Source organism: Schistocerca gregaria, chromosome 7, assembly GCF_023897955.1.
Source record: "Schistocerca gregaria isolate iqSchGreg1 chromosome 7, iqSchGreg1.2, whole genome shotgun sequence".
Lineage (NCBI taxonomy): Eukaryota > Metazoa > Arthropoda > Insecta > Orthoptera > Acrididae > Schistocerca > Schistocerca gregaria.
Genome location: NC_064926.1, coordinates 491626884 through 491653497, shown reverse-complemented (window position 1 = coordinate 491653497; position 26614 = coordinate 491626884). Strand labels below are relative to the sequence as shown.

General features: G+C 42.5%; 1 protein-coding gene across 1 annotated transcript in view; it reads right to left on the bottom strand.

Moving 5' to 3' along the window:
• LOC126281356 (small conductance calcium-activated potassium channel protein) overlaps positions 1–26614 on the bottom strand; it is a 1755063-nt gene that overhangs the window by 1402814 nt on the left and 325635 nt on the right. The window contains exon 2 of the mRNA XM_049980265.1: positions 12307–12717. Coding sequence (XP_049836222.1) covers positions 12307–12682 — 376 coding nt within the window. The 5' untranslated portion in view covers positions 12683–12717. The remainder of the gene's footprint in view (positions 1–12306; positions 12718–26614) is intronic.

Genomic DNA, 26614 nt, shown 5'->3' with positions numbered 1-26614 from the left:
ATTAAGGTAAGTCATTCAACTGCCGAGGTCCTCCAACCATAAGCAGTAGGTGCTGCCCCTGACGAGTTCCGGATCTTGACAAATAACTTTCCAACGTGCATGGCAATCGATTTTCTTTCAAGTAGTGTATCAAATATATGGGGGGGGGGGGGGGTAATCTACTGCTTTAAATGCAGTGGGGTTCAGAATTAGCATCAGTCTCGTCTGCATATCCACAGAGCATCTGACCATTGTCATGATTACAGCACACCCAGCTTCTGGAAATTCTATAGTGACGGCACGTAAGGTGCCCCTTATATGCAGATCAGAGCACATTTTATTTTATTTCAAGGTTTTCAGTTTCACACAAGTGAAGAGAAAGTATCAACGCAGCAGTACGTAAGGAGTTGGGAGCGAGCGGTGGGTTCCCACGCTGACTAGCAGAGGCGGTTGGCCATCTGGCGCTTTCAGAGGCAGTGAGATAAGATGCAGAGGCAGAAATCGGTTGACGTCAGCAAAGAGATACATAGGGAAAATTCACACATTCTAGCGCGAATCACGTAATTGTTATTAATAAATATCTGCTCACAAAAGCTGCCTTTTGCCACTCAGACATTATCTTGCAGTAATTTTACAATGTCAGGAAATGTTTATATTACTAAATAAATTAATAAGTTCGTCATAAGTAAAGATGTACCATCTTATATGGACTATACCAAATGACCAATTGTACGCTCAGCCTACACACGTAGTCGGCAATCGTCGATAGGACTTCTTTCGGCCTACTGATGAGATAGAGCATGCTCTCGTATCGTTAGTAGTTAGCTTATAATCAGTGTGAACAAGTTCATTTTACGGTGTTTCCTAAATAAACCCACCGTTACGACATCCCGTTTAAAAATTATTTTCACAAAAGCTTCTTCCTGCTTCATTATGTAAAACATAGACTTTAGTATTGCACTTTCAGAATCTGATGGCGCTGCTACGGCTCAGCGAGGGGACATAAAACAACGAGAGCATCTCCACCTAACAGGTATTAAGAATTCCTACGTGGCGGCTCACTAAGTCAGCTCATGGACGGACTGGCTTAACTATCATAAACCTCGTATGGGTAAGTATGACCAGTTACACTGTACACCCCTTATGCCACCATCTACGGACATTTCTGGGAGTTTAGTACAAGTGGGGGCTTCTTGCAGGTATCAACAAACCGGTCTCTCGCTGGCAGAATTGTGTTTGTGGCCAGAGTGACTATGTTGAGAAATAAAATGTAAGCATGAACAATAAAGATGTAGAAACGTAATAACGTTTGCTTTATTTCAAAAACTTTAAGAGCTTATACATAACAATTCTGAAGCACCACTTTTCAGCAGGTCCCTGTCTTATCTATTTTGGCATTTGGGTGTAGAGTTTAAAACGAACACCAGTTTAACAAAGGAGAAGGGGAAATTTAGTCTCATCATTTAATAGTAAGAGGGCATTCTGTGTCATATGCTTGTTGATTTGCAGTATTTCGAGTAGGGTCACCTTTCTCCGCGTCTTAATAGAATGTAAAAGTTCTCATTCTACACCATATGAATGATCTCCTGTTAAAAGATGATCAATAAAAGTTGAATCGTTCTTCATTAATGTCCAGTTTCTATGGCGTTCAGATAACCTGTAAGGCATCCGAGTTTTAAGGACATTACATGAGCCTGATCCATAAAGACAGGACAATACAGTATGGGATCCTCAGACAACAATAATTATGTTATATCAACATAAGGCAATTGTAGTTAATCTCATGTACCGAAAACTAATAAAAATATCTACCAATATATGTAGTGGCATGAAGAAACAAGTTAAAGTGAAATACATTTTGGAGATGAACCGAGCAGGTGGTTAATGATATCATAAAACTCTCATTTAGCAAGAGAAAGGCGATCTTCAGCACAGAAAGGGATAAGGCCAGACCAGTACATTATTCCTTTTAACGTAAATAAGGTCGAGGGTAAGTTGCTGCATGTCATTAACAGGCCTAGGCTGTCACCCAGCAAGAAAAATAAAAATGTGTTCACCTCTAGCAAGACGGTGATTGGCTAAAGACTTACTTGGCAGCGCAGACCCGACACGGTGGGGAGATCCCAATTATATAACAGCATTTTGAGACCTAAAATTAAGGCTCTATCTATCTCTCTATCGTCTCGCGCAGGCCGCACAGGTATGTGGAAATATGCGAGGGTGTTGAGAGTTTTGACTTCTCCGAGGTGAGGACCATACACTTCATGTATCGTGGCGAAAGATAGCAAAGCAGTAGATAATTATTCCTGCAGCAATTTTGTGAGCAAAGGAACTGTGAAAATCGCTCCAACCCATATCGATTATGCAAGAGCCATCATTTCGACTATGGAAAGATTAACGTTCTAGGAAACAAGCGACCGAGTGAATTCAGCCAAGGCCAGAGTAGGGAATTAGCATTTCAGATCCAGCAGGGAGACAACGCCTTTGAAGATGACGCTTGGTAAAGTACCACCATGCACTAGTCTACCGTAAATGTTGAGTCTCGATTTTGTTCACTCCAACTTGAGTACGCTTTGGCTATTGAATATCAAAAGCTAGAATACTAACCTAACCTCATGTTGAGCACATGAGATTTTTTTTCATTGGTTCAGAATGTAAATTTGTTCTCCACCAACAGTGCATTGACCAGCTACGGCAATGCAGATTTAAATGAGCTCATGAGGATTTTTAATAATCATACTTTCCTGAGAAACAAAAAAAATTCGTGTGCTGAGATAGCGAACTAAATAACTGTCATTTCAATGTGTCCAAGAATTAAGTATTTTGTTATTGAGTGTCTAAAGTAATTGAACATGATTGTTGTTTATCACTTGACCCCTGAAAGCAACAATTGATAAATTATATATAGGAAAAAAAGGGAATAGCAGTGTTGTCTTTCTATAATAGACTCCAAACTTTCACTTTTATTAACTCATGGACTCCAGATACGTGGCAGCAGCATGATTTTTGTTATGATCCGCACCTGATATTAGCTGCCTTACAGAGCCAGGGTTATATTTATTTAGAATGTCTGTTTGGCACCCTGGGCTTGAGAAGACAGTTCAGATGTTTCGTCCATTTGCGCGATAAGTGGTAAGCTAAGTTTGCACACATTAGTACACTCACTGTGCAGATAGAAAGGTCGGACGTACGACAAACGTAATTGCCACAGCTCTGCCTTAATGACTAATACGCAGTTCCATAAAATTTCCGGCCGGCAGACGCATAAATTTCACTTCTTCTTCGGCTGTGTACCGCCCAGCCATTTTCAGAGTGAGCCAAGGTGACTGACGCACCAGCACTTCCTCCGTCCTTTTAAACCCGCGGACCGCGCAACTGCGCATGTGGCCAGTCGGCGGCAAATGGAATTACATCTCTGGCTGCGCTGCCAATCCACCCGGTGATATCGATGGATCACTGCGAGCTGCGCGGCCGCTACGTCTTTGTACGTTTATTACAGAAAGTGCCAGATTCCGTAAACTGACCATGCTACAGCCTCTGTCTCTATTGATTAAATTCGTCGTCAAAAGCATTTCAGTTGCTTCTTTGACTACTGAAAGATGAAGTCGAGGCTGAAATTTAAACGTTATCACACACCATAGAATACACAGTGTCAATCCAGTGATCTGCCACCGCCGATTTATTAGATTGTGAGAGCCGGGTGTACCTGCGGTGCTCTGTGCATCTCTCATGGGCCGCTCGTGTCGTCTCTGTCAGATGTATGAACGGCCACACTCACAGAGTATCTAGTAAACTCCAGGCTTGCGAAGCACCAGATCGTCTTTAAAGCAATCCAGGAGTGTCTGCTGTTTTTCGCGGAGGTCGAAAAATGACTTTCGCTTTGTGTTTGCTGAGGATCCGTCCTATTTTTGATGATAGGCTTCCCTCGTATGGCAAAAAAGCCTTAGATTTAAAACTTTCGGTCTCTTCGTCCGCATTCATTATGCTTACGGTTGGTTTCATTCGTAGTGCCTTATGTATCTGCTGTGGAGACTACCCGTTGGCTTCAAAAAATCTTCTCGAGTGTTGAAACTCGTCCTACAGACTGCTTTCGTCAGCAGTGACGTGTGCTCTGTGTACCAGAGTTTCTGAGAACACTCATCGTCTGCGAAGGGTGGTTGCAGCTATTTTTACGTGAATATGAATCTTTATGGGTCGGTTTCCGATGTACTGTACATCCCAGAGTGCCATCAACTTTGCGTTGTACCAAAACATTCAAAAATCTCTTTCGAGCGCCATCATGGACTAAATTTGTCTATGAATGGAATTCAGATGTTTAATTTTTTTTAATTTATCTTCACCATAGGGCCGCATTACATACGTGTCATCAACATACCTCCACAGTACATTTACCTGAACATTAGAGAATCGGGAGATTAAAGAACACTGATTCAATATTTGCTGATAATCCTTTACGCAGAAAGCCATTTATATAATGTAGAGTGTCAAGTTTTATATTCTGTTAAGAAAAGCAGAAAGCTGACGCTATTGAAAATACTGGAAATCAAAAAACACGTCATAGAATGCCAGCGTAGTATTAAGTAGTGAGACTTAATTTCCTTTTTCCTCCTTCGTTAAATTAAGTTTTCGTTTAAAATACTAGACTACCATTGTAATTTCATCGTATTTCTCAACATCTGTTAAATGTTTTCCACATAAAAACTTTGTTTCTCCCACCCCTTCTTTAGCTAATGTAATTATATTTATCTGACAATGTAATGTGTTACTATGTAAACACGCTACATCATTTTTGTATCTTCTGTATAAATGCTATCTGCCTATGTCACACATCATTTTTTTACTATGTTGGCGACATTCAGTTGTTACCTGAAGATGGCCTCAGAAATCGAAAGCTGGTTCGTGACCACATTAGTAAGAGCTTTCCTATTTATTATTATTATTATCATGTTCTGGCAAGAACCGTCGGAAAATACCGTTAATGATTTAATGTATATATGTATAGATCAGTGGTTCTCAAACATTGTATCCGGCCGCTGTGGCCGAGCGGTTCTAGGCGCTCCAGTCCGGAACCGCGCTGCTGCTGCGGTCGCAGGTTCGAAACCTGCCTCGGGCATCGATGTGTGTGATGTCCTTAAGTTAGATAGGTTTAAGTAGTTCTACGTTTAGTGGACTGATAACCTCAGATGTTAAATCCTATAGTGCTAGGAGCCATTTGAACCATCAACCTTTCTGAGACCATTACTGCTGAGTGCGACCAGATATTAGCTAGTACACCTCTCCCCCACCCCTATCGTCAACGTTAGTGCCTAGCTACAGTTTAGAATGAAAAATAATTTCGTTTGAACACTTCTACTTTTAAAATGACGAAAGTTGATTGATATTTAGTTTTTGTAGGCGTTTTATTGAATCAGGGTTACCAATTGAGTGAAACAATGGTATTAACTATTTGTAAGAAAGCAATTCTCGGTGCATCACGAGTGCTACCTACATGTCCTCAGAAAAGAGATTTAACTATCCACATTGAGCGTAGACACTTGTTACAAAACATGCTTCCTGTACAGCATACCTCTCCCAAGTAGCACTTGCTTCATTCACACCCTGCGCACACCCACTTGTAAACAACGAAGCTAAAGTGTGTGCACTAGACATACCTTTTGTAAATCACTTGACTGCTGTACTCGTTAGTCTCAGAACTGGTAGTAACTGGAAGACTTCAAGCTACCAATGCATTGTGTTTGACCACTGCCAGTAATAATAATAATAATAATAATAATAATAATAATAATAATAATAAGTGATAATGATACTGTGTAGGCCCTACAGCAGTGTAGTAGTTATTACATAATTACTGTTTTGTTGAGCTGTCAGTCTGTCTATTTATTGTTGTGAAGGGAGTGTATGAAGCAATGTCTATTCTACTGCGGGAACTATCTACAACTTGAAGAAGGTGTATTGATGAGATATTTAAGCATATGCGACGTTAATGTCTTAAGTTTACTGCCATAAATGGATGGCACGATATGCCACGGGTGCAGTAGGTGGACTATGTGAGGAGAATGTTCATGCAGTAGTTTCAGAATCCCCACCACAGTGCGTAATGCTTTAATACTAGTATTTGGAAAAAAAAGTGTAGTTGTCAGTTACTACAGTTTATACACGTAAGGTGGCGAAGTTTGAACAATACTTCAGTCTTTTGTAGAATACCAAAATGCCTTCTTCTTGCTTCATTATCTAACCTTTCCGTATCTCAACGTTTTCCCTGGCAAGTTACATAATTAGTATTACAGTCGTACAAAACAGAGATTATAGTAATGATTTTTTCAAAATACTTCCTAACAAAGACTGAAACACTGAAGCAGTTGTTTTTGCCCCTCAGAAACTTTCATTTTACGCCTGAGGGGTATTTACCCAAGGTTGGGAATCACTAGAATAGACAGAAGTAGAAGAAGATGGGTAGAAGATGGATACACAGGCAGATAGGAAAAGGTTAGGTAGCGAAACAAGCAAAAGTCATTTTGATGTTCTAAAAACCATGAAATATTGTTCAATCTTCGCCACTTTGCGAGTAACCTTTACTCGTTCACCTTTGTTTGAGCATACCATGTTTGCAACGACAGTCTGCACATCCGGTCTGAGGTACTCATTCAGTATTTACACATTCCAACAACACTGCAGCTTTCGAACAGTCCTGAAACTGTAATCAGAGAGTGCAGAGTATTTTGTGGCCATGGCCAAATTAAGGAAATTTCCTTATAACTCTTCTGTCTCGTTCTGTTATTTCGGAAGGTATAAAATGAAAAAGATCAATACAGAGAAGATTCCCAAAAGAGTGGCTTCAAACTATTAAAGGGAAACAGTGTTACGCCTTTTTAAAGGAGCTAAAATCTGAAAAAAGAGCGAGTTTCATTGTGTGGCCTGGACTGACTTAGCTACCTAGGACGAAGAGATATTTTTGTGCTGTTTGAAGTATGTTAAACCTATGTAAGGAGGAATGACGCTACTATGTGTCCCACTTAAGCTTTTCGCCGCCAATATCTCTGGAACGACAATAGATATCGACGAACGGTGGTATAATTGTGCAGCAGGGACTCACGTAAGTAAATACTATGAGACATTCTAAACCGTGTAAAAACATTGATTTCAACACATTTTTTTAATGTATACCGCATATTTTTCCATACGCAATCAATAACACGAGAAATTACAATAATAATGGCGTTGGTTGCATCGCAATACATCAGTCACATTACGAGAAATTGGAACGCAAGGTTGACACATGAAATGAACGAAACGCACTTCCCGCGATAGAAGCGTCACCCGCGCGTTGCTCATAATCGCGATGTTATTGACGTACTACGATGCTCCAAAACGCTGTACTTACGTTAATACTTCGCCTGGGAAACATACGGATGTCCAGTCACCCACAATGAAAACAAGGGCACGGTTTACTCGTGCATCCATTATTGAACTTCTCGACAGTACTACAATGCACATAACGGTAAAGAAATACCGACAACCACCGGCCAGAGCAAATAAAATGAATGGCTGTCAAAAGGTCTCGCAGAGAGATACATGCAGTTCGTACGAAGTTGTACATCAATTCCACAATCATACATGCCAGGTACAGGACATGTCACTGAACAACTTTAATGACTGCGACACAATCGAACCGTTGCAGATGTACAGTAATGTCAACAAATAGAGGCACGTTTCGTTAATTTCATGCGTCAACTTTGCGTTTCCAACTTCTCGGGACGTAACTGAGGTATTGCGATGCAAACCAACACTATTTTTATTGTGATTTCTCGTGTTATTGATTGGGAATAGAATAACGTGGGGTGTCCATTTATGAATATATAAGTCTGTGTTGAAACCAATATTTGCACACTCTTTAGATTGTCTCACAGTATTTACCTTCGTGAGCCCTTGCCGTACATTCATACTCGTGAAAGCCGTTTGTCAATATCTATTGCGCTTCTAGAGGTATTGGTGGTGAAAAGTTTAGCTCGGTTACCCTGCATAGTGAGATTTTTGCTATGAATCTCCGTCTGGCATCTACTTTTCCTACTATTTGCTTTATGCGGTCATTGCACATAAAGTCGCTCTGGATAGTTAGTCCTAGATATTTCACAGTAGATAATGCTTCCAGCAGTTTGTCATCGGTAGCGTAGTTCAAGAGTAGTGTATTTGTTTTCCTACGTATGCGCAATATGCTATATTTATTTACGTTCAGTATCGACTGCCGGGGTCTGCACCGTTCAAGCATCATCTGCAGGTCATGCAGCAAATTGGTTCTGTCTTTTGGCGTTGCTACTTTGTTACAGAGAACCAGAGGATCTGCGACGAGTCTTAAAGAGCTTCCTTTTATATAAATTGTAAGCTGTGACGGTCCTGTAACACTTCTTTGAAGAAATTACGTTAACATCTATAGGTTTTGTCCCGTTAAGAGAGATCTGTTGAGTTGTTTGCAAGGAAGGCTTGGTCACCGTGGCATCTGTGATTTGATACTCGGTTAGGTCGCATACTTTTTTCGCTAAGCTGCAGTGCGAGATGGTGTCAAATGCCTTTCTGAAGGCAAGGAACACGTCATCAACCTGACCGCCGTTTTCTATAAATCTGCGTGTCTCATGGAGGAACAGAACGAGCTCAGTTTCGCAACATCTCCGTTTGCGGAATCCATGCTGATTTTGCTTCTCCTAAACTGTTATTGTGATTCACAGTAAAAACAGTGAAGTACTTAGCAACTGGCAGAAACTATATTGTTCTAAAGTTTTCTGCCGTGATATGTACTTCATCATTGCGTCGCATCGTCACGGAAACATGTCATGCTACATGTGTATTCAACCAGTTTATGCGGTCTGCATATCTGGACTGCGTCAACTGAAGCACTGTCAGACTCCACATTGACAGTAACAAAGACTAATTTTTCGGTCGGCGATTCATTCACAGGCAAGGATTTGGCTGTGTAAACACTGTCTGTACAGACAAGTCGGTGCAAATATCTGAGTGTGTAAAGGGCCCTTAAGGGTTGTAAGGTGGTCATGTCATTTTGGTTTTTATATGTTGTCGATGTGCACGTCAGAGAGAGAGTAAGTTACGTTACTGTTAAACAATCTTTGGTCTTCCCGTGGCAGAGTATTTGCTTCTACGCAGTCTGATACACTCTTAGTTGAAGTGTGGTAGGCGGTGGACGCATTTAGAAGCGCGTGTTGACTTGTCATTGTACCGGGTGATCAAAAACTCAGTATAAATTTCAAAACTTAATAAACCACGGAATAATGTAGATAGAGAGGTAAAAATTGACACACATGCTTGGAATGACATGGGGTTTTATTAGAACAAAAAAAAACTAAGTTCACAAAATGTCAGACAGATGACGCTGGACAGCAAAACATCAGTGAAATGAAATGGTCGATCGGCATTGTTGGCCGAGAAACCCCTTGCGGGGTGTTCGGCTGCCGAAATTGCAAGTCCCTTTTAGCTTCGACTTGCGAGTCGATGATGATGAAATGATGATGAAAGACACACAACACCCAGTCATAACGAGGCACAGAATATACCCCGGCGGGAATCGAACCCGGGACCCCGTACGCGGGAAGCGAGAACGCTACTGCAAGACCTAGAGCTGCAGACAAAACGTCTGTGATTGCGCATGACAATCGTGTAAAAAAGGAGCTGAAAAAAAAAAAGAGAAAGAGATGCGCCAGCAGTCGTGGTTTGTTGACATTACCTGAAAAGATGCTTTTAGTGAAGCTGTATTATAAGAATGGAGAATGTGCTAGTTCAGCGTTACGATCCTATCGCCATAGGAAGGGGATTCGAACGGGTAAAGGTCCGTTGACAAATGCAGCGGTGGCGAGAATGATTTCAATGTTCGAAGCCACGTGTTGTTTAGACGATAGACCCCGTAGAGACCGACCGAGCACAAGGCGGATAGACCCCGTAGAGAGCGACCGAGCACAAGGCGCAAAGCTGCTCAGACAGTTCAGGAAGAAATGGAGACTGTAGCGGGTTTGTCTGCGCACGGGAAAATCAGCGCTCGTGCAATCGCACGTCGCACCGTCATTCCATGCACTACTGTTTGGTTGGCACTTAGGCGTACCCTCCGATGCTATCCGTACAAAATCCGTCTACATCATGAACTGTTACCTGGCGGTTTAGTGAAGCGGAGGGCATTTGCGGTGTGGGCGTTTCAAAAGATGGCGGAAGATGACGATTGGTTGAGTGACGTGTTGTGGACCGACGAAGCTCATTTCATGCTCCGAGGGTCTGTCAACGCCCACAACTGCAGAATTTGGGCTACTGAAAATCCTAGAACTGTCGTGGAAACTTCGTTACACGACGAGAAAGTCACGGTATGGGATGGATTTACCACATCTCCCGTTACCGGGCCTTTTTTTTTCTTCGAGGAAATGTGTGATTCTGGTTTTGGAACTGCTACCGTGACGGGTGAGAGGTACGCCGATATGTCACAGAATCGCATCATCCCCAGCCTGGTTGATAAATACCTGCTGGAACGTACGATGTTTATTCAGGATGGCGCTCCATCCCATATTGCTAGACGCGTGATAGATCTCTCGCGTGCGTCGTTTGGTGATGATCGTGTGCTCAGCCGCCACTTTCGTCATGCTTGGCCTCCTAGGTCCCCAGACCTCAGTCCGTGCGATTATTGGCTTTGGGGTTACCTAAAGTCGCAAGTTTATCGTGACTGACCAACATCACTAGGGATGCTGAAAGACAACATCCGACGCCAATGCTTCACCGTAACCCAGGACATGCTTTACAGTGCTGTTCACAACATTATTCCTCGACTACAACTATTGTTGAGGAATGATGGTGGACATATTGAGCATTTCCTGTAAAGAACATCATCTTTGCTTTGTCTTACTTTGTATGGTAATTATTGCTATTCTGATCAGATGAAGCACCATCTGTCAAACATTTTTTGAACTTTTGTATTTTTTTGGTTCTAATAAAACCCCTTGTCATTCCAAGCATGTGTGTCAATTTGTACCTCTCTATCTACATTATTCCGTGATTTATTCAGTTTTCAGATTTATACTAACTTTTTGATCACCTGGTATATGCCAAATAAAGAAAACTTTATTGTAAAGGACCACAAGTATGAATATGATATATGTATTGGAAAGCAAAAGGAGCATAAATTTTGAATAACGTCAATTTTTTAAAGAGAAGAATTTTGGGGTAAGACTGCATCCCTCCGCACCTGATTTGTAGAAATGATTATTGGGAGCTAGTTAACTTTGTTCACTTGCTCAGAGCTGAAAGAAAGACCACTGTACTTCGCTTAGTCATGCATTTAGATATGAATTGATTAAGCTGTTTTTTTTTGTTGCAGAAATTCACTGTTATTATTCTACCCTCTTTAAATCATTGTTCACTTTGCTAAGCACAGTATTGTTCAGACTAATGTTATTTGCGAGGTCCACTAACACTTGTCACTCTGTCTTTTTGAATACATATTTCATCCTGAAATCGTTGTCTTGGACTATCATTTCACAGATGTAGTTACTCTCCCCGTGCTACTGTTTATCGCTACGCATTATCACAAGAGGTGTGCAACAGTTTGGAGATTTTGTTTAGAAAAAGCAATCTAGCTTAGCCGCTGCCTGGTTGTGCTTTCGATAAATCTTCAACAATGTCGTCAAGAGACGAGGTACGAAGAATTAGGGACAGATAATTGTTATATTTCAGCTGCGCATTGAACATAAGAGAACTTGTATTCAGATCAGTTGCAGTTCAGTTAAAAATAGGTCCAGTTTTGTCAAAGGTAAGCATATGATATGAAGTTGCATAACACTTTGAGCGGACATAGTCTTGGTAATACGTGAAAGGGGAGGTAAAGTTGGGCTAAATTTCATACAGAAACACAAATGGTGGGGAGGTTGCAGGGTGTAACTCTTTCAGTCTTAAGTTTTCACCTCTGTCGTGGGTAGTGGGCAACGGCCGTGCCGCAGTCGACACACCGGTTCCCGTGATATCACCGAAGTTAAGCGCTGTCGGGCGTGGTCGGCACTTGGATGGGTGACCATTCAGGCCAACATGCGCTCTTGCCATTTTCAGGGGTGTACTCAGCCTCGTGATGCAAGTTGAGGAGCTACTCGACCGAACAGTAGCGGCTTCGGTCAAGATTACCATCATTACGACCGGGAGAGCGGAGCGCTGACCCCACGCCCCTCCTATCCGCATCCTCCTCTGAGGGTGACACGGCGATCGGATGGTCCCGGTGTGCCACTCTGGCCTTTAGACGGAGTGGTCGTGGGTAGTGGCTAGTTTAGTGGTGGCAGCCACGGCGCCCTGACTCACCTCTGGCGGGGCAGCCGGCGTCGAGCCTGCAGTGCATCTCGAGGTCGGGCACGGAGCGCGCGCCGTCCTCGGACAGCGGGAAGCTGGAGGCGCAGTCCTGGCGCGTCAGCACCGGCTTGGTGTGCGGCGCCGACACGCCCACGACGCCGCCCCCGCCGCCCCCGGAGGCGGGCGCCAGCAGGCTGGTGGTCTCGTCGCCGCTGCCGTAGCCCGAGTTGAGGCTGCTGGGCTCGGTGGGGGGCGGCGGCGGCGGCGTGGGAACCGCCACGGCCACTGGGGGCGGCGACGCGGGAGGCGCGGAGGGCGCCGTCGTGGCCGGCGGCGGCGGGCCTCCGCCCCCGGACGGGGGCGGCGCCGAAGGCGGCTGGGAGCTCATCTCGCCCGCCGCGCTGCCGTCACGTCATCGTACGTCTGCAACACCACGAACAAATACACGTCACGAACGGTCGCTTCTGCTTGTGAGGTCTGTCTCGAAGGAAACCTTCGTAGGTCAGGCAGCATGGGAAGTTACTTACAAGGGAACCTCCCCATCGCACCCCCCCCCTCCCCCTCAGATTTAGTTACCGTGGATAGGCCTTGAAAAATTGAACACAAATCAATCTAGAAAACAGGAAGAAGTTTTGTGGAACTATGAAAAAATAAGCAAACTATACAAACTGAGTAGTCCATGTGCAAGATAGGCAACATCAAGGATAGTGTGAGCTCAGGAGAGCCGTGGTCCCGTGATTAGCGTGAGCAGCCTTTTGAAAGAGAGGTCTTTGGTTCAAGTCTTCCCTCGAGTGAAAAGTTTAATTTTTTATTTTCAGACAATTTTAGTGTTGGAGTAGACCTGATTACCATTCCTCCAGGTTGTACACCTCTTGTGCAACCGTTAGATGTGTTTGGTTTTCGGCAATAGTTTGTGAAGAGATTCTATGATTTTACGAAGCTGCACAGGTGCACAGAGCAGTATTGTTTACGAAATCGTGTGCCAATTATCAAACTTGAGGCACTGACACAAAATCAACTTCGCTCTCAAAAATTCCAGCACATGTTCAGATTTGCTTGAACATATGCAGGATTTGACGGTCTACACACGGAAAAATTTGAAAACGTTAAAAACTTATGTTTTGACAGAGCACAGGAAAAATTGTGCAACTGTGAAACTGTTGCATTCATTTGTTGCAGTTTATGTGACAAACTCTTATGTTTTCATCACTTTTTTGGGAGTGATTATCACATCCGTAAGGAAACCTAAATCGGGCAAGGTAGAAGAATCTTTGTACCCATTCGCCAAGTGTACAAGTTAGGTGGGTCGACAAGGTATTCGTCATGTGACGCACATGAAGTCACCACTGTCGTATAGAATATATCACACGTGTTTTCCTGTGGAGGAATCGGTTGACCTATGACCTTTCCATCAAGTGTTTTCGGTTCCCATTGGAGAGGCACGTCCTTTCGTCTACTAATCGCACGGTTTTGCGGTGCAGTCGCAAAACACAGACACTAAACTTATTACAGTGAACAGAGACGTCAATGAACGAACGGACAGATCGTAACTTTGCGAAAATAAAAAAGGTTACTTTTCACTCGAGGGAAGACTTGAGCCAAGGACTTCTCGTACCGCAGCTGATCACGCTAACCACGGGAGCACGGCGCTCCTGCGGTTACACATCCATGATGTTACCTATCTTGTGCATGGACTACTCAGTTTGTATATTTTGCTTATTTTGTTCATAGTTCCATACAAGCTCTTCCTGTTTTCTCGATCGACCTGTGTTCAGTTTTTCAAGGCCGATCCACTGTGCCAACTTATAACTAAATCTGAGGGGGGTGCGACGAGGAGGTTCCCTTGTTAGTTAATAAATGTTCCTTACATCATTTTGAAGATACTTGTATCTAAATGATGTGAAACGAGTCGGTTTACAGTACATGCACAACTGAATTGTGGTAAAATTAATGAATGATTTGTTTAGTCCTACACTTACAACACGTAAAAACTGTTTTTAGCAACCAGCTTTTAAATAGAAATTCGTTCATAGAATAGAAGGAGATGTCCAGGAGGGATTATGTTAGGTTACACATGAAATGTGTTTTGCTGTCGTCAGACACTTTATGTTATTGGGAAAATGGCCAAACATTTTTGTTGCTGCATATTGAACTCCTTTCTCAGCCACCGACAGATTTAATAATGGGTAATAAAGGTCATTTTTCCCTCTGGTGTTTCAGGTGTGGACCTCACTGCTCTTCTTAAATTGTGAAGGATTATTTATGACTAGTTTCATTAGCGAATACATGTAATGTAAGGGCGCAGCTATATTTCCTCTTAGTGGAGGAACGGAACAGTCGCTATTTCATTTCTTTTATTGCATATTTGAAAACCTTTTTACTGGGATTTTAAAACAGTCTACATTTTAGAGTTTCCGTCATGTACTAACATCAGTGTTGTTTGCATTACACAAGCAAATATTGCTTTCAGCAACGAAATATCAAAGTAACAGTAATGAAATTAAACAAACAAAAATAGAAATTAGTTACAGAAAACGGAACGTACTAAGTAAAACTTTTAGTAATTTAGAAGGGAACAGGAGGAGGAAGCAAATAATAGATAAGAAGGTTACCGGTTACCGTGAATGAAAGGAAACCGGAACTGCATGGAATTTTTTTTCTTTAGACTTGACATTCGAAGTTTTGTACAGGAATTGCGGTAAAGAAAACAAAGGAAAAATCTGGAATAGGAACTAAAATCCATGGACAAGAAATAAAAAATTTGCTGATGGCATTGTAATACTGTCAGAGACAGCACAGGACCTGGAACAGCTGAACGGAATGGGCAGCGTCTTGAAAGAAGGATGCTAGGAGAACTTCAACAAAAGCAAACTGATGATAATAGAATGTAGCCTAGTTAAATCAGGTCATGCTGAGGGAATTAGATTAGGAAATCAGACACTTAAGGCAGTAGACTAGTTTTGCAATTTAGGGAGGATATAAAATATAGGCGCAATGGCAAGAAAAGTGTTTCTGAAGAAGAGTCATTTGTTAACATCGATTATAGATTTAAGTGTCGGGAATTCGTTTCTCAAAGTATTTGTATGAAATGTGGCCATGTACGGATGTGAAACGTGGACGATAAATAGTTTAGACAAGGAGAGAATAGAAGCTTTCTAAATGTGGTGCTACGGAAGAATGCCAACGATTAGATGGGTAGATCACGTAACTAATGCGCAATTACTGAATAGAATTGGGAAGAAGAGGAATTTGTGGCCCAACTTGACTAGAATCAGGGATCGGTTGATAGGACAAGTTCTAAGGCAGGAAGAAATCACCAGTTTAGTATTGGAGGGCAGCGTTGAGGGTAAAAATCATAGAGGGAGACCAAGAGATGAATACACTAAACAGATTCAGAAGGATGTAGAGTGCAGTAGTTATTTGGAGAAGAAGAGGCTTGCACTGGATAGAGAAGCATGGAGAGCTGCATCAAACCCGCCTCTGGACTGAAGACCACAACAACGACAACAACAACAACAACAACAACATCACACGACGGCTTATGGTAGCGTGTTTCATTACTAACGATTCCCACACATTCGGGAAGAACTGCACTTTTCGCAAGTACCCCACCGTGTTTGTCACGCCATTATCTTTTAAGACGCCCTTAGTCGGCGATGCCCTCTTCTGTGGTTGCTCGTATTTTCTCCCTGAAGCCCATCTTCATCCAGCGAGTCACGGCACGTTACCTAATAGTTATTTCGATCAGAAAGAAGCTCATGGCTACGGAAAGGGCTTCCAGAGATGCATCCACTACTCTGACACAGTACGACAGTGTGCTTAAGGGTCACTCACGTGATCAGTTTGAATGTTGGTAATTCCCAAGAGATCTTATGAAGAAGATGCGATGTGCGGCAATATGGCAGTTTGGAAGCGACTCGTTTGTCACGCTATTAAGGGTGATTGTGCAGCTTTTTTTCCTTGACTTAGGCTCACGTCGTAAAACGACCTAACGTTAGAAGTCATAAAAACCAGTATTAAAATTGAGACTAAAGACCGACTCAACACAAATATTAAAAACGGATACCCATCTAAAACTATCAATAATTTTGAATTTTGTCATGGGCATCAATCCGTGCTGCAGAAGTAGAAATTCGTGGGAAGTTCTCAGTAACAGTAGTGATATACTGGCTTCTGTGTGGCTATTTTAAGTTACTTACTACGGTGTGTTGAAAAGTAATGCCTCAGAATTTTTATGTGCAAACTGTAAAAGTTATTTAAATAAAACAAACTGTAAATATTCTACACCTTTATTCTTCGTGTCTACATACTTACAGCCCTCAATTATTCATGTCTACAAATTTGCAGCCCTCTGCCGTTAGTGGGCTCCGAATGGTATCATGTAACATGGCGATTTGGAACGTAAGTATGTCGATGCGTGAGGTAAACCGTTCTGTAATCGATTTTCCAATTCGAAGAGTTTTCCACACCTGGAGCACCCTCTCCTTCAGCACGACAATATCAAACGACACACCAGCGAACGAGGCATCTGCAACAATCTGATGCCTTCGGTTCATTGTCATCGATCATCTTCCATACAATGACGATCTGGCCCCATCCAATTTTCATCTGTCTCGAAAATTTAAAGAACAATCTCGAGGACTTCACTTTGACGAATCGGTGCAGGCAGAGGTGAGGTTACGGTTCCGTCAACAAAGTCTATCGTTCTACAGTGACAGTACCAACAAACTTACCTGCGTCTCGTTGAGAGTATTGTGTTCGTCGCCAGAATGATTATGTTGAGAAATAATATGTAGACAAGAAAAATAAAGATATAGAATGTTAATACCTTCTGCTTTAAGAATTTTTGCAAAAAAATTCGGAAGCCTTACTTTCCAGCACGCCTTCTTATTAAACAATTTAAATTTTTGTTTTGTAGACAAGAAGGTAATATTAGTTAGACATTGTAATTTAACTGTTTGGGGTAGATCTTTTAGACAGCTATACTTACGTTGCCTGTCTTTTCTACATCCTAATTCCCTCACGCAATTTACAACAGATATTGTGAAAACAAGCGGTGAATCTACTGATATTACTTGCATAAACAGGTAGAGATTATAAAAGTCATTGTGTAAATACCTGAAGTGAACTACAAGACTCGTAAGTAAAAAGGGGATTGAGTAGTTAAAGATGTATTTCCTAAATACAGACTAGAAGCATGTACACAACACATTTGGTGCCACTTAAAAATGTATTGCATTCTGCAACATAGACTCCATTTACCTAAACAAAAGTGTTAAAAAATTTAATAAACTTCAATTCCAGTTTCTTTTTTCTTTTTTTAATTGTTAGTCGACATACGGAGATCAAATACTGCTGTTGCTGAAAATGGCATTTCTTTTCCCAAACGAGATCTTCACGACCCAGTGACATTCAAAACACTGGCTGAATTACTTGGTAAATTTCTCGTGCTTGCCCAGGTCTTCATGCGATGTATCGCTCGGGAGTGTGGATGTGTATGTATAGGGGGGGGGGGGGGAGGGGGGGAGGGAGTTAAGAACTGTGAAAACTAGAATATTGCCTCTCCTTAACGTATAGCCCCGTTTATAAAGAACATGGCAATTGGAAATCCCAATAATTGTTAAACCCATTGTGTAATCAGGTTTTAGTGTCAAAAACTCTCTAAGCTGGCCACATTCAAAGTGTGATGTGATCTAGATACAGGCCAAATTTGATGAGTGAAGCTGTTATTTATGTTGTGGTTAGTTTAATAGTGCAAGGGGGAATGTTCAAGATGATGACTGATATGTCTATCCATCTGTAGTCACCAACGAACTGATGCTAGAAAATTGCGAAACAAATCATGGAAGTGATTTCAACTACGTTTCATGTGTTTCTCAACTTTCCTCACGTTTATCGTTACGATTTTGCATGACATAGGTACGAAAACATTTAGGTGACACGAAGTATGTGCTCGTCGGTATCAAAAACTGTTTCTTGACAAACACAAAACTCACTGAACGTCTTCCCGTCTAGAAGTTCTTTCTCTCGGGAGCGTGGATGTGTATGTATGGAGGGGGGGGGGGGGGGAGTTAAGAACTGTGAAAACTAGAATATTGCCTCTCCTTAACGTATAGCACCGTTTATAAAGAACATGGCAATTGGAAATCCCAATAATTGTTAAACCCATTGTGTAATCAGGTTTTAGTGTCAAAAACTCTCTAAGCTGGCCACATTCAAAGTGTGATGTGATCTAGATACAGGCCAAATTTGATGAGTGAAACTGTTATTTATGTTGTGGTTAGTTTAATAGTGCAAGGGGGAATATTCAAGATGATGACTGATATATCCATCCATCTGTAGTCACCAACGAACTGATGCAGGAAAATTGCGAAACAAATCATGGAAGTGATTTCAACTACGTTTCATGTGTTTCTCAACTTTCCTCACGTTTATCGTTACGATTTTGCATGACATAGGTACGAAAACATTTAGGTGACACGAAGTATGTGCTCGTCGGTATCAAAAACTGTTTCTTGACAAACACAAAACTCACTGAACGTCTTCCTGTCTAGAAGTTCTTTCTCTTTGTGGTTCGGAAAGTGAAGATCTGCTGAACAGAGTCGTAACCGGTGACCGTACATGCGGGGGCAAAACGGCAGTCAGCGCTGTTGGGTCATACCACGCAGTCCAGCAGACCGCATAAAGCACGTCACGTTCTGTCAGGAGCACAGCGTATGGCTACCGATTTTCCGAACACTAAACGAATCTAGTGTGTGTATACCACAAAACGTGAATGGAAATCAGTTGTGAAGTTTGCTGTGGGAAAGTAAAGATACGTCTAGATACGTCTACTCGGAGTCACCGATTTCAACCGAAATTGTGGTATATGCCGGGCTTGTACAAAAATGAAAATGAGAAAATTGGGAGCTCCACATGGTCGAGCTTTTGAAAAAATATAGGATTTTTGGTGTGGGTCAGGCGAGGCGTGAGGCATTTACGATACATGAGCCCGCTTGCCTGGCGCAGAGGAAAGAGTACAGAACACTAATGGGAAGTTCGTCGGGTCGAATCCCTATATGAAATCTTCTTTTTATTTTCAGTTTCTACGTCACTTACACTGCAAATAGATCGTAATAATTCCCAATATTTGTAAATTATTAATATTTTCATAAAAAGTATGAATGAAAAATTTGGAATTATGTGACAGAGGAATCTGCGATAAACTTTGCAAGAAGGGATTGTGACCGAAACGTTCACGACTTCGTACTCCGATAGTTATATTTTGTCCTTCGAGCAGTCGCCGGCGGCTGCCTGTTTTTATCATCAGCTAAAAAATCTCTTAAAAGAACCTTCAAAACTGCTCTTATTTCATCGGAGAAGAAAAAGAAATCATTTCCCGAGAACGCTGCGTCAAAATACATTCTATTTTACATCACCAGCTATCCTCGCCAATAAATGGCGCTACCGTGCATTACGCGTGGAGGAGGATCTTACCGTTTAACGAGGTCATTAGTGACGGAGCACAAGCTCGGATTAGGGAACGATGGGGAAGGAAACCGAACGTGTCCTTTCAAAGGAACCATCCCGGCATTTGCCTGAAATGATTTAACAAAATCATAGAAACGTAAATCAGGATGGCGGGACACGGGTTTGAAGCGTCGTCCTCCCGAATGCGAGTCCAGTGTGCTATCTGCTGCGCCATCCCACTCGGTCTTAGGTGTGGTTTACTGCTAAACTGTGCGATGACAGATAGTTTTACGAAAGTAAATAAAGTTTGTTTCTCTACAGAAACTTGAAACAACCACGTAGTTGTAAAAAACGTGGCGTTTGTAACGTGTGAGAGGTGACAGGAAAATTACTGGTTCCCCTGTTTTTACGATGAATGTCACATAAGCCAGTTTAAACCATCAACTGTAAAATAATAATATTATCTACTTTTATATATGATGTTCTTGTGTGTCCTACAATAGCTTCCTGGAAATTTAATTGCACTCCCAAAATTTCCTCTGCCTTTCCTGTTCATGCCTTTTATGAAAACATCAATGAATATGCTATAATGAACATTATTTCGGTTTATCTGCTGAGTAAGTAACGTAAAAATTGAAAATAAAATGTTCCGCTTAGGGTCAATACCCTCGATCTTATCACTCTGTAATCTTTTCGCTGCTCCAACCGCTGCCTGAAATATACGCTAAGAGACATGGCTCGTGCCTCGTTCAACCAACAACAAAAGCACTGTTTTTTATCTAAACGCCAGGTCATCTGGAGCTGTAATCTTTTCGCTGCTCCAACCGCTGCCTGAAATATACGCTAACAGAAATGGCTCGTGCCTCGTTCGACCAACAACAAAAGCACTGTTTTTTTATCTAAACGCCAGGTCATCTGGAGCTGTAATCTTTTCGCTGCTCCAACCGCTGCCTGAAATATACGCTAAGAGAAATGGCTCGTGCCTCGTTCGACCAACAACAAAAACACTGTTTTTTATCTAAACGCCTGGTCATCTGGAGCTCCCACTTCTAACACTTTGAGTTCTGTCCAAGCCCCGCTTATATCACAGTTTTCGACGAAATCGGTGATAACGTGTAAGCGCGGTCCTCTTGTGAGTGCTGTGTTCCTCCTACATGGCGGCAACCTGCAACACACTCTCTTCCTGCAAGGTTCATGTTTCAGGCATCATCCGCCGCAAGACGCACAAGCACTTGCAATCCAAATAACAAGCCGCGCTCGTCCCGAATGATTGTACTACCAGACCAAGATATTATTACGGCTGTCAGAAACATGTGGTGACCTTACGGTAAATACGTACGGTGGTGACTAAGGAAATCCCCTCCCACTGTGAATGGTTTCAAGACACTTTTACATACACTGTTAACTGCTTCAGTCTGTCCTCGTGAAATATCCCGATAAAACGCCCCAATAAGGAAACTGAAGAGCCCTCACTCCAAGGTACAATAATACAGCGGTCAACTAATAAATGTTCTGCACAACAACAGAAACACCCTAACTTGTTGTCCACGGAGTCACTGGCGGCCCCCACGACAGGCATAAATCCTGTTTCCAACAGACTGTACTCCCATGACCACTTTGCTCAGTCACGGGCAGTATTTTCCTATGACACGTCACATGGTCACCAGCAGCTCTCGCCATCTCTCTGCCCAAGGAAAGTTAGGAGGGGACCTGTTGAGAGCACACTGAAAGATGAAAGTACCCAAACAGTATATCTTAGTAAAAAAGATTAAAAGTAAGTATCACTAGGGTTGCGTACTCTCCTATCTATATGTAGGCCTCAAGCATGCAGTTTGTAAATCGACATACACACTGCCTGAGAAATAAAGTGAAGCCCCAAGATGAGGAGGTGTGATTTCAGTGCATATAAAACCCACGGAAACTTACAAAGAACTTGGCAGTACGGATCCACTTGTCAGTGACATTGGATCCCCTCTATCATGATGCATGCGCTGATTTAGCTGGAAAAAGTGCCATAAAGCCGTTCTATCCACTGATGAGGTAGCTGGCCTGCAGCTTGTGTAACTGGTCCTTGATATCCTGCATACTGGCTCTGGGACAGTGTTGACGTCCATGTTTGTCCCACACACGTTCCATTGGCGACACATCTACGGGTGTCACTAGTCATGTGATTACCGCAGCATCAGGCAGACAGCTCACAGAAACATGTGCCACACGTGGACGAGTGTTGTCCTCTTGAAAAATGGCTCCACGATACTGTCACATGAGAAGAAACTCGTGAGAATGCATTATGTCCGTGATGGACCGCAGTGCAACAAAAATTCCTTCAATCACTACCAGCTGCGACTTGAAGTCATACCCAATGACTTCCCACTCCATGACGGCAGGAGCAACAACCCTGTGCCTCTCCTAGACATTGGACTAACGTGACATATTCACAGGTCGTCGCTATACTCGCCAACGACGGTCGTGTGGGGTAGTGCAGAACCGCGAGACCCACATTGAGACCACTTTCAAACTCCGTCAGGTGCTGGTAACGCTGTCTCATACACGTACGTCGCACCTTCATGTCTTTCACAGTGGTCACTCAAAATCTGACACTCTTCACGTCCCTGATATAAAGTGACAGCCCTAGCAACAACGACAATAACTTACTCTGGCGGCTGTTCTGTCCGTCGCAGAAAATTGTGACTCCAACCGGTTACATACCACTGACAGTATGCACGTGTACTAAGTCAGGCAAAGTTTTCTTTTATTTAACACAACGTACATTCTTATTCTATTACAAGACAGAAAACGGTCATAGAGAGTGAAAAATATTGAGAAATTAAAAAAAAACTGTTTTTAGCCACACTACTTAAATACTCGTGCATAAACTGTTGAAATATTCTTTTGCACCATCTTCAACACTTTCACTGGTAATTTTTTTGAGTTTTTCTTTTAATCAGAACCTTACTATTTTGACCACGGGAATTCGCTAGGTATACCAAGGACGTCTACAAAGGTAATCTGTGCAGAAGAAGTCAATATAACCTGTCATTTCAAATTTACACGGCGTGCACATTGTCAGCTAATGGCAAAAAGAATAGCGAGCATTGGCAATCGACCGACGATGTGGAGTGTACCATGGCGACGTCATTCGAACATCGAACAATTATTATCAAACACAAAGCATCGGAGATCTGTCTCATAATGGTTGCCAGTAGTCAACAACACCCGTAGATGCCCAGTACCTACAAACTAAAGCTCGTGGGTACCCCGAGGACATTACAAAATATGGTGAGCTGCCTTTCTAGAGACAACTGTTAGTTGTATCGACGCAGGCAATATGCAACCATCGCTGTACAATCAACTTGGACTCTAGTCATCCAGTATGAAAAACGTTACAGCCTATCCCCTTCACGCCTCCCCCCCCCCCCCCCCCCCCCCCCCAGGAAAATGTTTAATCACATGAAAACTGTATTCGTTTTCTGACAGTTTAAAACTGGTCAGAATTTAACAAATAGTTCAAAAACATTAAAATTAAAAGATGGTTACAGAAATCATTCTAAAATCGAATCTCGCTTTCTTGTACACAGTTGAAAATAATTTTAAAAAATCTGCACTTTCAAATAAAATTCATGTTATTTACTTCGTATAATTATTTGTGCGTTACGCCTGCATCAACGACCTCTAGAGCTGCTTTGCATCTATTTGAAGCATGCGTGGCAGTTTTGGTTCGTGTTATTTTTACATGTTATGACTTGTTGCAGTACAGCAAGTGAGAAATATATATTGTGTTTTCATTATAACTTATGTCATTTCTTTTTAATGTCTTCCTGTAGTAGATACTAATGTGCATTCTTTGAATTCTATTGTTGATTCTGAAGATGGCTGTTGCACAGCCGAAAGCGGTAATTACGATATCGAAATCGGTATACTCAAAAAGCAGTGCGATCAAGGAAAAAAAAACCATGCACTTTGTCTTTGGTGTAGGGCACCACGAGTTGTATTTATTAAAACAAGTCATCCTTGTTGTTTAGCTTATCTAACATTTTATGCATAGATTCACTAAGGTAACGATTGAAAGGGTTCAGTTTATCGACGTCAGGGGTACGTTTCTCGGTGCCTGGGACACTTTATTGCTGACCTTTGTGGCGGCCAAGCGATCAGAGCGAATCTCGCCGGTAGTTGGCTTCCTGCTGAAGTTGTGGCTGTTGGCTGACTTCTGAAAAGAGTCTGTCAAGTTTCTCTTCACGCCGGTTATTCTCTGCAGCAGGAGCAGTGAAACGTCAGAAGTTACAAACTGACCATTTTAACGGCGCCGCACGCACAGAAGGTAATAGCAACACACTGACGATGCCACTGGAACAAGCCAGTGGCTTTTGATTTCGCGCACGCGAGGGAGAGAAAGAGAGAGAGAGAGAGAGATAGAGAGGAGTTAAAAGATCCAGACAGGCTACGCCCTAATATTTTCTTTTACTTCACACGCAATCACGATTCCCAGATGATAGAATCGTCATGCTTACACACATGGCAACGCAGTTTTCTAGCGAATTAAGTTAACAATATGTCACTGAACAAGTCTATACGCTGGGTGTTCCAAAAAGATTTATCTGGATTGAGAAGAAGGGTGAACAAAAATATCGCAGCACCACAAACGCAACACATTATCGTGCCTCATACGTGTAGAAAACCCGCTGGCATTCAAAAGATCTTCCCGTCGGCTTTGTACGGTTATCACGGGAATCGTATACCATTGTTCCTGCAATATACTGACAAGGTCAGGTAACAACGATGGACGCGGAGGTTATCACGCACCCTCCTCTGCAAAGTAGACCGCAAACGCTCACTAATATTGAGACTTGGTGACTGGTGGCCAGGGGAGATGCGATGATTCTTTCTTGCTTCAAAAAACCAGCTATGGACGATTTGAGAAGCGTGAACCAGGACTTTGTCGTCTTGGAACGACCTTCACCAGTGGGGAACAAATATTGTACCATATGATAGCCCTGATCACTCTGAGTGGTCACGTTATCCTGGTTTAGGCTTCAGCACCACGTTTTCCTGTTACGGGCATTTGCATCACTGATGAATCGTTTTGGAACTCCAGCTTGCCCTGCAATCCCCTGCTTCTGGAACTCCTTTCCTGTACTTTTGGTGCTGAAGGGTTCGTTTAAGTGTGACATTCAGTTCTGCTGTGACCTTTGCAACTGCCGTCGTCTTATTTTTCGTCAAAATTCTCTAAATGATCGCTTCACGATCAGTTATCAATACACATTTTCGTCCGCATTGTGACTTACCGGATGATGTTTTCCCGTTCTCCACGTATGCGGTAAAAATCTCCGACACGGTGCCACATGTAACTCCGAACACTTCAGCTCCCTCGATTACTAGAGCGCGCACCATACGAATTTTCCCACCTGCTAATTCTCTTGGCTCCGACATAATGCACTCACAGAACAGTGTTCCGACCACAGCCGACACTGGTAACATATTGAGGGCATTACAAAAGTGCCGCAGAAGCTTGGATTTTAACTCAGCTTACTCAACGAAACTAAATCCTTACTTTACCGGTTCGTGTGGTTGCTGGCAGATGCCTCGCCAGAGCACGTAGCTCGCCGATCATTACCCAATGGGCGATAACAATGCATGAAAGGGCGTCTTGCACTCTGCATTTCCGCAGGCGCAATTGCACGAAGGTGCATTTCTCAACGATGAGCTGCTTTATCAATGAATCGGTCGCAAGTAGCGTACGCATGTCTCACTACGCCATCCAGTGAAGTCTAACCTCAACGTGTGTACGGCGCTATTATAAATGATTCACTCGTTTTCAAAATTCTGTATCTTTCAAAGTATTACACGTGCAAATATGACTGACGCAAGAATTGAACCGTAAACTCAACCACTTCCCGTTGTCACCACCAGTTGTGTTGTGTAGTGGTTCAAAATGGTTCAAATGCCTCTAAGCACTATGGGACTTAACTTCTGTTGTCATCAGTCCGCTAGAACTTAGAACTGCTTAAACCTAACTAACCTAATGACATCACACACATCCATGCCCGAAGCAGGATTCGAACCTGCGACCGTAATGGTCGAGCGGTTCCAGACTGTAGCGCCTAGAACCGCTCGGTCACCCCAGCCGGTTGATGTGTGGTGGACATAACACTACATAGCTGTACTTTCTTTCTACTTTTCTGTTTTATTTTCGTTAAACACTAAAGAAGTTGTTTCAGAATGAGTCTTGTTAATTTATTTCTTTGTACAACTATGTCCCTGTTTACGTCATTCTTGCCAGGTTGAGTAGCCGCGCGGTCTGAGGCGGCTCTCCTTGTCGGAGGTTCGAGTCTTTCCTCGGGCATGGGTGTGTCTGTTGTCCTTGGCGTAAGTTAGTTTGAGCTAGATTAAGTAGTGTGTAAACCTAGGGACCGATGACTTCAGCAGTTTGGTACCACAGGAACTTACCACAAATTTCCAGTTTTACGTCATTCTATCGCCATGAGTGTAATTCCTGTTTTCATTTTTTTCTGATGGTGTATGTTTTCAAGCCCGTTAACATACATTTTAAATCCATTTTCTGTGAACATTATAATGTGATGCCTTAATTTTGTTTGAAACCGTAATTCAACGTAGAGGAATTTTTGAAAATTTAATGCCAAACGAGGTGTGTTGAGCGCATAGAAACATATGGATAGGTCGACAGAGAAAAGCAACACCAAGAGTCTGGAGGGAGGAGAAGAGGAAAGTGGTAGTCGTATCGAATGAGTGTTAGTGCGTGTTGTATCTGTGACCGATGTAAAATAACAGCAAATTGATGATAATTACAGGGTCGCACTCTCGAGGATTATGTATCCACGACGCGGACGTCGACGACTCGTCTGTAGCACCAGCT